General features: G+C 34.7%; 1 protein-coding gene across 1 annotated transcript in view; it reads left to right on the forward strand.

Annotated features, from left to right (window-relative positions):
• The window catches only part of NCAM2 (neural cell adhesion molecule 2), a 230,660-nt gene that overhangs the window by 9,509 nt on the left and 206,597 nt on the right, over nucleotides 1-14,554 (forward strand). Inside the window, 3 exon segments of the mRNA XM_024120057.1 lie at nucleotides 2,685-2,759; nucleotides 6,695-6,901; nucleotides 9,074-9,217. Of these exon segments, the coding sequence (XP_023975825.1) occupies nucleotides 2,685-2,759; nucleotides 6,695-6,901; nucleotides 9,074-9,217 (426 nt within the window).

The following is a 14,554-nucleotide window of genomic DNA, read 5'->3' on the forward strand; positions in this document are numbered from 1 at the left end:
CTATGAAAATGTGTATAATATTGATAATTAATTGGACAAAGCAAATGCACTTTGAAGATTTTTGAGTAGGCAGGTAAAATTGAACAGTTTTAGAAACGTATGCTTGCAGCAGCCTAAAAAATGCTCCCATGGGAAGAAACGTTGAAGAGATAAACGTCAGAAAAAGAAATATAGAGTTTGATACATCACTCTCAGATTAAAAGAAATATCTCAGGTTAAAATTAATGAGTGCATGTATTAGGGAAACAGTGTTGGAAATAAACAAGAATGCATACAAGTAATGTTTCAGAGGTTATATCCAAGACTTTACAATTGATTGGTGATGAACAAAAATGGAATAGTGAACAGTGAGCAATTTTTGGTGGAAGGGGAAGGGTTTAGTTTGCACATGGAGAGTTTGAAATTAAAATATGCTATCCAATTGAATGCTAGTTGAGGATTAGAAATTGCAGGATTAGACTTTGGGAAAGCACAGACTGAAGATCCAAAGAGAAAAGGAAGTTGATGCCATGAAATAAGATGATGTCTTAAAGGAGAAATTAAGAGGAGTGAAAAGAGAATGAGAAACTGAATCACAATTCCCTTTTTTCTTTCAACCACATAACCTCTTTTCTGCCTCTTTCCCTTCTATCCGTAAGTATGAGTAAACTTTCCCCAATTTATAAAATCCCTGACCACATGCCCAGAACTGTGGATCCCCAAAACCCTGTACATCTTTACAGATTCAGGTTTCTTAAGAGGACAATCTCAAATTCCTTGACTTTTTCTGCAATTTGCCTCTATTGTCCTCATTACGCTTAAACTAAGTTCATCAAGGGGATTCATTACTTCTCGAAGAAAAAGTCCTTTTCTGTCAATTCTCACTAGAATTGACATTGTTTATAGTAGACACTCTCTTGTTTCTTCTAGTTTTCTCCTTATTCTTTCTAAATTCTTTGCTCTTCTTTACATGTTTCTCTCTGAAATATTAGACTTACTAGAACACTTTTTGAGCCCCTATAAAGTGCCAAGTACCCTCTGAGTGTTGATGAGATTATCAATAAAAATAGGACCAAGACCGACATGAGAGAAGATAGCCATGCAGCCCATCCTGTTTCTCAGGGAGGTTTCCAGAAAAAGAAGGAATTCATCAATCAAGTATGGGACGTTCAAGGAAATATTTTAAAGAGCTTATATAGCATGTTTGACAAGTTTTTCTTGAGAAATATTTTCTTTTGTTCTCATATTTTTTGATTTCACATTTTATTTCTTTAAACATTGTCAACATAGCTATGTTACATTCTTAGTCTAATTCCCTGTTTTGAAATGTCATGTGTCTGTTTCTCCTCTAGGTTATTTCAGCTAATTCTTGCTCACAGTGCCTTATTTCACCATGTATTTTATAATGTCAGAATGTGAGTTTAGGTTAAAGAGAGGTTCATTTATGAAAATCTTGGGGAGTCTGGGCCTATTACATCACTCTTCTGAAGGGATTTTATGTTTGCTTCTGCCACTTAGCTGTGAGCCCTACATGTGAGAGTGCTTTGTAATATAATTTTCAGCTTGGGGTTTCCCAAGGAACATGTATCTACAATTTTAAAATTCCAAACCTGGGATGTGGCAGAACCATGGTTAACCTATTTAAGAAGAAACATTTGTCCTTTACACAGGCCAGAAAAGACAACTCTCCTTGTCATTCCCTTTTGTCAGTAGGCTAATTTATACTATACCCTTCTTCTACTAAGGGTGAATCTTATCCTGGTCTAGTGTTTGGTGGTATTCTGTAGCATCCCCTCTTCTAGCGAAGCTTGGATCCATTCTCTGCAATCTGTGAGCCTTTCAGTTACTATGATCCACAAATTCCCAGTGTAGGCTTGTACTCTAGTTTTTAGATTTTTCTTCATTTTTTTTTCCCTTGAGGCACCATTACTTTCCTGAAAGGTTAGCTATGTGTTTCGGGGGGAAAAGGATGGTGGAACAGGGTTTTGGGGAGTGGTAACACTATCTTGTCCACCATATTCTTAGAAACATAAATCTTTTAATTTATGTTAAAACATAATTTTAATTATCTTCTAAAGTTTTAGGATATTCAGCTGTTTTATTTCAAATTTGACAACAAACTTTTTGAACATCTCCTCTGTTTTATTGCCATTGCCCTGGTTACTTCACTTAACTTATTTATCATGTGGAAAAAAAATGCTTATTCCGCTTTCCTTATGTAGTAGTAGTACTCCCTCTCTTCCCTGTGTTTGTCTCTTTTCATGGAAATATTTTAGTAGGTAGTAAAAAGTATTTGACTTAAATTTTTAATTGTTGTAATAACAGTGTAGGATTTACTCTTTTTAAGCAAGTTTACAAAATTTGAGCAAAAATTTTATGTAGCTATTGTCCAATCTGGTAGTACACAGAATGCCTAGTCTGTGAATATGGAACAGCTGTCTATGAATTTGCTCATTTTCTTAACTAAATATTTCAACATAGCTTGAATAAGTCCTGGATTTGGTCTGTTTGTAAGGTGCATAATAATATAATGTATATAATTTGTTAAATTGTATTTTACAAAAGTTTCATTTCTCTTTACAGGTAATAAAAGCATAAGAGGGTAAATAATTGCTATTTCAATCATGTGGTATAGACACCATGTATTAAAATCTTAGCATTCATGTTTAAAACCATAATTAATTTTACTCAAATATGTTTTTCAGCTCTTCTTCAAGTGACAATTTCACTTAGCAAAGTAGAGCTTAGTGTGGGAGAATCTAAATTCTTCACATGTACAGGTATGTATTTCTACAAATATTTTCAGATAACTTGTTTTATTCTTTATTAATAAAATATATTGACTAAATTTAAGTAGTTAAATGTCAATTCTCTAGAAATAAAATTGTATATTATCATTGGGCTTATAATGATTGGAAAAGTATTAATGAACATATTTTACATATTAAACACTATGAATTTTATTTGTTGCTTTCAAGTTACTAATTTTGACTACTAAATAAACTAGATTATTTATTTTGAAAATAACATCAAATATAGTGTATGCATGATAACTTTTACATCAATTTAAATATTATTTCTATCTAAATAGTAACCTTAGGATGAATGTAAACATTATAATTGAACCATTTTCGTAAATATGCTATGAATAAGTTAGATATGGCACCCTGCATTATAGTTTCACTTCAATGAAAAGTTTAGGACAAAGCATATCATATCCTTCCTTATGAAAAGTGACCTTTAAAAAGTAGATATTTAATCAGCAAAGGTTTTGTAAGATTTTTGTGACTATTAGAAGTATTATATATCATAATGCCTATGGGAAATTATTATGGACCTCATCTAGTTTAATCATTCACATGTAGAATTCTTCTAGAAGATATTAACTACTTAAGCAACAAATTCCTATTCAACATATTGTAAAACTCACAAATGAGCACATTCTACTGCTATTTAGATTCATCATATTCATTTTCATGCATACAAGTCTTCACATATAAAGTTTTTCAAGTATTCATTTAGTGCCAAAATTTAAATTCATCAAATTCATTTTCATGCATATAAGCCTTCATATATAAAGTTTTAAAAATATTCATTTAGTGCCAAAATTGCTTTTTAGTATATTTTAAAATTGTTTCCATTCCTGATTATACTTAGCAATTCAAAACTGGATTAAATAGGCATTTCTGACATAAAATGCATTACAAAAGTTGTCTTCAGAATGGCATGGCTTATTTAAATTATTATGACAATTAAAAAAATAGCAGTTATAATAACATATCTAAAAATAATATAGATAATATGAACAACTAATTGAGGTCATGATTCTTCACATATTTGTGTTCTTAATATAAGGTCTGAATTGATAGGTCTTGTTGACACATGTTTTTATATATTGGCAAATGTAAAAGCAGAGAGTAGGGGAGAAACTTGTTCAACATCATTTACTATGTCAGTACAGCTTTGGCATAAGAATATAGTTCATTGTTTCTAAACCTTATCCATATTTTATATGCACAAATGCACACACACAGCTCAATTAAATCACAAGATCACAGAATAATGAAATAGTTTAAAAGTAAAAGTGAATTGAAAAATAAAATAAAATTGTATTATTTTCTTGGATTTGCATCATCTTTGTGATATAAATTATATGATGTATATAATTCATAAGGTCAAATTAAGACATAATTTAAAAGTACGAATTAACATCATTCAGTGGTACTGAGTTTTGCTCTTAATAAGGCAAAACAATTAAACATTTTTTCCTTTTGTATAAAGACGTATAATCAAGAGCTGTACTGTTGTCATGGAAGTGGCCTTATTTATCTTAAATACAGTAGTAAAACAAAAATCTAAAAATAAAGATGTGGGAAACCAATGCAAATCAAAACGCTTGCTTGTACTTTTCTATCACAATGGTGACTATGTTGATATGATTCTAAAGTTTCCTGAACACAGACATCTAAAACTCAATAAAATAAATATGTCTTAAAATTCAACTAGAAGTTAGTCATGTTACTGACCTGGGTTCTTGGACTCTTTAATCAATAGAAATTGGTCAAGAGGCCAGAGGGGGAATTCAGGCAGGGCTTTGTAGGGACTCTTGATGCAGCACAAGGGAGTGAAAACAAGTAACAAGTTCCCTTGCTCGCTCCCTGAGGTGGAGTGAGCTGATCCCTTAAATGGGATGAGGGCAATGGTGTATCAGTGGGTCCGGCTGGCGGGCTGGCTTAGGTATAGTGGTCTGCCCACCCCCTTGGTGGTGCTGTGTGCAGGAATCACGCGTAGTTCATGCGTAGTACCTTGATTTTGCTTCCAGCAGCTCAGATGTAGCAGTTGGGTTTTGGCCTTTTTGTATTTATTTTTTATTTTTTATTTTTATTTTTTTGCGGTTCGCGGGCCTCTCACTGCTGTGGTCTCTCCCCTTGTGGAGCACAGGCTTCAGACGCGCCGGCTCAACGGCCATGGCTCACGGGCCTAGCCGCTCCGTGGCATGTGGGATCTTCCCGGACCGGGTCACGAACCCGTGTCCCCAGAAGCCCGGCCTTTTTTATCTTGTTCATAATTTGTCCCACCTGGACATGCTTGCAGTTATTTTTAGTCCCTTATAGTTTCTTTGTATATTGTTTCTCCAGGAGAGGTTTGTTCAGGTGCAAGCTCTGCAGCAAAGTGTCCCACCCAGCCTAGTTCAGTCATACCCTCACAGAACTAAATAAGAATGTGTCATGTATAGCAAATGAATTTTTATATTACATTTTCAAGAAAATAAGTTTAATGCTACTTATTAATTAATCCAATAGCCCAGTCTTTTCAGTAAAATAACATGCAAAGTTTTATTGGAAATTATTACTTGAGTTGCCAGAAAAAAGAGAATTATGACTGCTCTATGAAAATACAGAATAAACTCTCCATGAAATTTTATTCCATATCATTAAGAATGAAAATGTCCAAAATATTTCACAGAATATCCTGTATAATTTGCTATATAAACTGAGGTTTTCTATTGCTGGAACTTAAAGTAATGCACATTTAAATTATTCTTTTGTAACTTCTCGATAGAGGAGGGAATTAAAACAAATACCTCCCCCAAATGAGTTATCCTGTAACTACTATGGTTTTATGGTTCTGTTCAGAAAAACTGAAGATAACATAACTAAGAGTCATTTAAGATTTAACTAAACTTCTTTCATACTTTTTTCTCCATCATGTCTAATTTGATATAGGAAGGAAGACAATTTGTTTCTAAAGCCATATCTTGGGAAAAAACAATGAGAAGGAATAATTTTCTTCAAAAAGGTCCTGAAGATGTTATATAACTTTATGCATTTTCTCCTGATAGTTTTGAGTTAATAATGTATGCTGCTTCCACAAATTATCTCTCAAGTAATTAGGTGAAATACATCCTTTTGGTGACTAGAAGCAAACACAGGAAGCTTCAGCTTTTACGAAGCGGATAATACCTAGATTCTGAATTGGAAAACTTAAATAAATGTTTACCCTGTAATGATGTGGTTGTAATTGCCTAGCACTATAAGTATCATTTCAATGCATTCTAATTATCATATGATTAAATAGTTAACAGTTTTAGATTAAAATGGTGAAACTACTCATTTCAGTTGGGAAAAGAGAAGATTAGGGCCCCATTTAAAAAATAGTCATTGGCCTTATCTATACAAGTTTAACAACTTGGGAAATTAATTCAAAATTCTGTATTAAAAGCCAAAGTTTATTTCATAAATGATTTACGTTTTTATGAGGTCCACTGTATCAGGGAAAAGAGTGCTATTTCCTGACCCTAGCAAAAAGAATTGAGCAGGTGAAATTACATTAGTAATCGTGTTTCTGTTTAGATTATGCCTATTAAGTGGAATTAATGTTGTACTCAGTTGGCAAGGCACTTTCAGTACTTGTGTAGTAATAATCCATAGATTTCCGTGGTAAAGTTTACACTATCATAGCTTAAATACCATACTGGAAGTTTCCTCTGGGTTTTGTTACTCAAACGAGATTGAAACCTCAATGTTGGCTAAATAAGGATAACATGTGTGCTAGCATTTGTGTTTACTTTCGATTTTGTAAGATTTTCAGACTTCCAGTCTTCCATTTACATTTTTTTCTAAATTGTTAAAGTTGTTACATGATAGTAAATGCCAGTATCAAAACAAACACTTGAAACATATTTTCAAAATTTCTTTTCCATGGCTCTTTGCAGCAATCGGTGAACCTGAGAGTATAGATTGGTATAATCCTCAAGGAGAGAAGATAATTTCAACACAGAGGGTATCAGTGCAAAAGGAAGGTATTAGATCACGATTAACCATCTACAACGCAAATATAGAAGATGCAGGGATATATCGTTGTCAAGCAACAGATGCCAAAGGACAGACACAAGAAGCCACAGTTGTTTTGGAAATTTACCGTAAGTCATGTATTTATGTTTTATTGATTGAAATAATATGTTCTTATAAAAAATTCAAATTAAAATGTACTTAACAATAGAAACTAACACTCATTAAGAACTAATTATGTGATGGACAATGTGCTAAGACCTTTACAGATATCAGCTTATTTCTATTTTACCACAGTACATCTCTAAAATAAAATCGATAATAGGTTATAGTGGATTATAAATACATAGATGGAGCCAATTCTGTAATGGTTAAATAATTTATTTATTTATTTATTTATTTTTTTTTTTATTTTTTTTGTGGTATGCGGGCCTCCCTCTGCTGCGGCCTCTCCCGTTGCGGAGCACAGGCTCCGGACGCGCAGGCTCAGCGGCCATGGCCCACGGGCCCAGCCGCTCCGCGGCATGCGAGATCCTCCCAGACCGGGGCGCGAACCCGGTTCCCCTGCATCGGCAGGCGGACGCGCAACCACTGCGCCACCAGGGAAGCCCGGTTAAATAATTTAGATGAAAATGTTTTAGTTTTTTGATGCCACTAAGAATCTGTTGGGTAAATAGAAATCAGTACTTTATTTAGTGATATAAAATTTATTGGGAGTGCTTTTTTTCACTTTCAAAAAAAAGATCATGACTAGAACAAATAAAATCACCTATGTGATAACAGTGACCAATCTAGAATGAGAACTGGGGAAGGGTCAGCTGACAGGCTTTAGACAGAGTAAAAACTGAAAACTCATCTAATGAAGAATAACATCTAACCAGATTCTTCAACTCCAGGCATTTTTAGTGGCAAGGTTTTCTACACTGACACTTCATTTTACGATTTGAGATTGATTGCTTCCTACATTCCTTTCCAACTTCTCACTTTTAGGAATTGTTATCCTGTTTAGGAACACTGAAGCTCATTGACTCCCAGGGTTTGAAACCAAGCTCTATCACTTACACCTCTGGCCTTGAGCAATCGCGTAACCTCTCTGTTTCAATTTCCTCGTCTATAAAATAGATATAATTGTAGTACCTACATCATACATAGAGTTGCTTTGAGGACTACATTACCTTATGCATAAAGTGCTTAGAACTTTGCCTTACAATTAATTTGTGGTAGTTGGCATTTCTACCAGTGAAAAATTATAAAAAGTTTTAGAATACTAGCTCATAAGACATCTCTTCCTTACAGCTTTGTTTTTGTTATTCTAGAAATAGCATACGGGAAAAAAGGCCAAAGCAGCACCAGAGCAAGGCTTCCTCTTAGATGAGTGGGGCAATCTGTTGGCGTATTATTGCCCTCATTTTTCCTGATTTGACCTTTTTTTTCCCTCCTGTTAATTTCTAAGCTCCTCAAGGAAAGATGTTTTACTTATTTATATGACCATTTAGTGTACCAATTTCATAAATAACAAAGAATTAAGTTGAAATCATCATTTCATAGACTAGTATCTGGAAAGAAGTGTCCTTTGAAATGATGCAAAGGAAGATCCCTAGTGCTTTATTTGTGAAGGTAAAAAAATTTTGTTTTTTCTTAGCAAGAACAATGAATTACTTTTGTGAAAATTTCTTATCAAGCATAAATATCCATATTCATGCATTCATTCAATACACTTATTTTATGTCTACTGCATGGCAGACAATATCCTAAAGACATTAGTGACTAAAACAGAAAATATCACTGGCCACTTGTTGCCAACATTTTAGTGGGTAGAGACAGACAAAAAGTAAGCTAAAACTAATGCTTAAATGCTAGATATATATGCTATAGAATTCTATAGGAAAGAAATTAAGTGGTTTAGAGATGTAGGGAGATGGCTATTTTGTATGTGGAGGTTGGGCAGAAATTTGAAGGAATTTAAGAGAGTGCAAATGCCCCAGAATGAGAGCAAATCTGGAGTGTTCAAGGAACTGCCTGAAGCAGCAACTAGGAGGAGAGAAGAAAAATTGGGATCAGAATTGTGGGGCAGACTCCAGTTCATTCAGGACCTAGTGTGGCATTGTAAGGACTTTGGATTTTATTCTCAGTGAGATGGAATTTATCGGGTAGGAGAATTAGATGATCTGGTTTAAGGTTTTAAAGGATCTAGATTTACCTAATTATTTTATTACAGCATCAATAAACACGGCTTCTGAAATATGCTATTGGAAGAAATAAGCAATAATGCTTGTATGGTTTGTTTTACTTTCTTGATACAGAAAAACTCACTTTCAGAGAAGTGGAGTCTCCTCAAGAGTTCAAACAAGGAGAGAATGCAGAAGTGGTTTGCCGAGTCAGCAGTTCGCCTGCACCTGTTGTCAGCTGGTTGTATCATAATGAGGAAGTCACCGCTATTTCCGACAGTTAGTATTTTGGTAACTCTCTAAGTTATATGTTCTAACAATATTGCAATTTTTTAAAAGACTGAATCTACCTGAGTAAATATAGCAATTAGATTGTTTGACCCTAAGCCTCAAACAACTGTTCTGAGAACCTCAAAGCTCTAAACTAGAGGTTGGCAAACTATGGCCCTCAGGCTAAATTCAGCTCCTCTGCTGTTTTTGTAAGGTGTTATGAAAATTCAGCCAAGCCCAATTGTTACATATTGCCTATGGCTACTTTGGGAACAAAGCTGAACAGCTGTGACACAGATGGTTTGTCCTACATAGGCTACAATAGTTATTTTCTGGAGATTACAGAAAAAGTTTGCTGACTCCTGCTCTAGAACAAGAAAAAATTATATACAAACAGTTCAAGGATACTAAACAAATAAAGGAATCAATCCTGATCTATTGAAATTCTACATATTATAATTCAAACATAATCCCATGGGCTTATTATGTATAAACTTATAATAATATCTATATGAATCCTATTTATTTTTCTGTCACTGTTCTTTCAAAGATACCTACATATTCTAAATATTATGATAAGATGAATATGGATAATAGAAAGAAGAGTACATTCATTTCAATTGTCTTCATGATTTTGATTCAGACTGAGCTAAAATTCCAGAATAAAATGACATCTGAAATTGATGCATGATTTTGCTTACATTCTGCTACTTTATTATTGTGAATTGGGAGCATTTTCGATTTAAAATATTTTTCATTGCACTTGCATTGCAGAGAGGTACAAAATAATTGAATCTTTTAAAATACTTTCTATCTTGGATGATTTTGTTTTGTGTTTCTAAGAGATGAAACTTCTGCAACATAAAGGAGAGAAGACAGAGGGTTTCTGTTTTTGAATATGTACAGAGAACGTATCATGATCATGATAGTAATTTTTTTTTAACTTTGAGAGAATTTTTCTGGACTTGGCATTTTCCCTGCTTGTCAGTTATTGACTAAAACTCTTTTTTCTATTATAGTAAGTTAATGAGATAGAATATTTCCTCTTTATTTTCAGATAACTGCTTTAGATTTTACTAATAAATTTCATGAGTAAATTGTGCAGTATATTTTCTGCTTTCTTCCCCTCAATAATAAAGAAAAGGCAATTCTTTCATAGCAGTTAAATGACAATGTCTAAACATTTTCAGATTACCGAATCTTAGGCTTCAAGTGTACCTCTGGTTTACTGTAAACCATAATTACAAGATGGTTTTGAAATGAGTTTTATTTTTTAAAAGACAGTTAAATCGATGCTGACTGTAGGCCTCTGGGCAGAGAGTATGTGCAGCGGGCACTGGCAAGGTCTTGACTGAATGGGCCCAGGGCACCAATTAGCATTTCCATCTTCCCTGAGCAGATGATCCCTCCAGTTAAGTAGCCAGATGGAATTCAAGCCTAAAGACAGTTCATTCATTGGCATCCATGGACACTGGAGGTTGCCCTATAATATCTACTTTTTGTAATTTATTTGGGGATAAAATCTAATGATTAATTTTCTGATAAAAAAAAAAGACAGTTAAATCCTCAAAGCAAAGATTGATGGTCAAGTACAGTGCTGATGGAGGAGTGATGCTTCTATGCTACAGCTTACACATTTTTCCCGGTATCCCAGGATGAAATGCTGTGAAGTTGGAATTCCATTACGGCTCTACTCTTTCCTTGTCCCTAAAGCTTCAAACAACTTTTCTAACTGCTCTGCACCTAATTCGGATTCTTCATCTGTAAACAGTAAATTACTATATGCATTTTGAACAGTGGTTTGAGTTTTTTTTTTTTCTCCCGTTGCGGAGCACAGGCTCCGGACGCGCAGGCTCAGCGGCCATGGCTCACGGGCCCAGCCGCTCCGCGGCATGTGGGATCTTCCCGGACCGGGGCGCGAACCCGGTTCCCCTGCATCGGCAGGCGGACGCGCAACCACTGCGCCACCAGGGAAGCCCCAGTGGTTTGAGTTTTAAGTAAGATAGGCTCATAAATATTTGTTAACTGAATGAATAAAATATTTGACTATATATCAGATTCTCAATAAATAACATTTATTTTTCTTGTTTCTTCTCATTGAGTTTTTAACTCTTGGGAATCAGTTAAACATAGAAACTTAATGCTGAGTTGCAGGGAAGGCAAAATAGAATTTTTTAAAAAGGACATAAAATTTCTTCTGACTTTGGGGTGTAAAGGATGTAGGAGAATTGTGAAGATGAACAAACTTTTCTAACCTTTTAATATTTGAGAAACTTGCCACATACTTCATTATCAAACACTTTTTACATTCATAAAAGATTTATAAGAAGTAATAGTCTTCAGATTTTTATACTTTATGTGATCCTTTTATTAAAACTAATGAAATAAGATTAGGTTTACAACCATGAAAGGAACATATATGGGGATTTAGAATAATGCAGTGTGTACAGATAACTTTCTGAAGCCTTAGTGTGGCACAGGAATAAAGTTTAAAGTCTCCATATGAAACAGTGAAGGTTTGGAAATGTCCATCTTATTAACCATGCTTTTGGTAGCAGCTGTGTGACAAATATGCAGAATTAATGTTCCCGCAGACTCCTCAAAGTGGAGGTTTACCATGTTTGTTGAAAGGAAATCCATATGCTAAAGAATCCAAGTATTTAGGGAGTAAAGGTGACATTTTGTTATAAAAGTTGAATATCCTGACTTTTAGTCTCAACCCTGATGGAAGGATAGGCTATTGCAGTTGCCAATTCTACCTCAGCCATTTTGAAAGTTATCTCTGAAACTTCCTAAATGTTCCAAGCATTTTCTAATGAAGTACCCTTTTGGCATCAAAAACTATGGATAAAATCATCTTGTTCAATAAAATTTGTATGAAATCTACTTCCAGTATAAAAAGTCATTCAACAGTTATTGAACACTTAGTATATTTCATCTAGTGTACTAGAAGGTGGTGATTCATGGTTAAAACGATGAACAAGTCCACTACCCTCAACATATTAATAATCTAGTGGAAAAAATCAATCAGTGAAAACAAGGTATGTTGAGGTATGTGATAAGGAAAGTGCAGTGATAGAAGATGATAAAGAAAGAGCACCTGAACTAGTTAGGGCAGAGGAGAGTGTTCAAGGTGCCTGCTGAGAGAGAAAAGCAACCTTTAAAGATGAAAAGGGATTAGCCAGCTAGAGAATGGTGGGGACTTTTCAAGAGGAGAGGACACGGTATGCAATGGCCCAGAGGTGAAAGCATGAGTGGCATGTTTCAGAAACTGAATTAAGTTCATTATAACTAGAATTTATGAATAACTACAACTAGAACACTTACAATAACTAGAATTTGTAAATAAAGACTAATAAGAAAGGAAACTGGAAAAGAAGGTTGAGCCAAGTTAATATGGCCTTGATGTCTCTATTGAGAAGTTTAGAATCTATCCAAAGGTGACATCACTAAAGGGTTTTAATTAAGGCAGTGACATGACCTAATATGTATTGAGAAGGATATCAGTGCTTCAGTGAGGAGAATGAATTGGATGAGAGTCAAGGCCAAGCTCCAGGCAATGAGAACAGTTCAAATCCAAATGAAATAATTGCTGAGGGAAAAGTAGATTCTAGACTAAGAAATGATAAAGGGAGAAGTGATAGGATATGGGTTTGATTGGATATGCACACTGAGAGAGATGGAGAAGTCAAAGATGACTCAAGGAATTTGCCCAGGGCAACTAGCTCAGTGTAAAGACCTGTGAAGACAGAACTGGAGAGTACCTTATGAGAAATTTCAGGTGGAGCTAGTGAGCCAAATTTTAAACGTGCTGAGATTGAAGTATTTACAACCTTTCTAAGTTCGTACATCTGGTTGACTCTTGCACAATTCTGGAATCACAGGAATCATCTGGTCTGAAGAAAAATTGTGAATCATCAAAATATAGGTTGAAGGCATAGGAGTAGATGAGGCAAACCATTCAGTGGCTGTGGAATGAGAAGAAAAGGGGACTTTTAGAAAATAACCTGCCTAAAGAAACATAAAGCAGACACCTTATTGTGTATTATTTGATTTCATTTATTTTCTTACTGCAATAACGAAAATGTGGATGTCTGGAAAACTGAGATAAATAGATCATCTCTAATAGTTAAATGTTCCAATATCCATAGTTATGTGTGATTGATTGAAGCAGTGCTTTCTTCAAATGCTTTTTGTAAATACATATTAATAATGCTCTTTGGTTTGAGAGTTTGCTAACATCATTCCATGGACTTTACACATATACTTAGAATTTTTAGTTAAGGATGATACATATTTTAGTGAGTTAGAAAATATAATATTACAATGATTTAGTTATGACTCGTTGCATCCCTCTCTAAATTTGAACTTTTTAATTCATACAGTTGACCCATGAACAACACAGGGGTTAGGGTGCCGACTCGACATGCAGTCAAAAATTCAAGTATAATTTATAGTTGGTCCTCCTTATCCGAGGTTCCTCCATATCTGTGGTTCAGTTCTGCATCCTCAGATTCAGTCAACTTCGGATTGTGTAGTACTGTATTTACTATTGAAAAAGATTCCCATATAAGTGGATCTGCACAGTTCAAACCCATGTTGTTCAAGGGTCAACTGTAATTGCTGCTCGTTCTAATTTCCAGCAACACACTTGAATAGAGTTTTTTTACATTTACTTTCAAATGTCATGCATTTTTAAGAGTTCTGAGTGACTCCAGGACTTACTATAAGTTATATTTCTTGCAGATTGCCTTTCTTTCTCTCCAGTCTCTTCTTTGGTGAGAAAATTTACCAGGGGAAAGCATCTGCATAAACATTTTTGTATCTCTTCTTAGGATCACCCAAAAGGTGAAATAACTATTTTGGGAAAGTTTGTACTTCCTGGGCTGAAAATTATGTATCTGTAGCCTTGTAACTGGTATTTTCTTTCTGAGGTAGCCTCAGAATCTACACATTTCCATTCCTTACTAACTATCTCTTAGACAATCAATAACCACATGCTCACCTATTTTAATGACCTTCTATAGTCTGATAACTTCCTTATTTGTATTTAAAGCCCAAACTTCTACTTTGACTTAAGGAATCGCTGTGAAAAATGAACCCCAAATACGAATGGCTTAATGTCATAGCAATTTATTTCTCACTCACGCAAAGTCCAATTGGCAGCAGGAGGAGAGGCAGGATTCTACCCTTCCATCCTTTCAGTGATCCAGGTTGAGGGAGGCTGGACCATTTTCTCATGTGGCTTCTGTGTTTGCCCTAATACCTCTATTAAGCCAGCAGATAGGGGAAGAGCAATAAATACTGGAACAGTCCCAAAAAGTAGCTTTAACAGTAGATATCCAG

Source organism: Physeter macrocephalus, chromosome 1, assembly GCF_002837175.3.
Source record: "Physeter macrocephalus isolate SW-GA chromosome 1, ASM283717v5, whole genome shotgun sequence".
NCBI lineage: Eukaryota > Metazoa > Chordata > Mammalia > Artiodactyla > Physeteridae > Physeter > Physeter macrocephalus.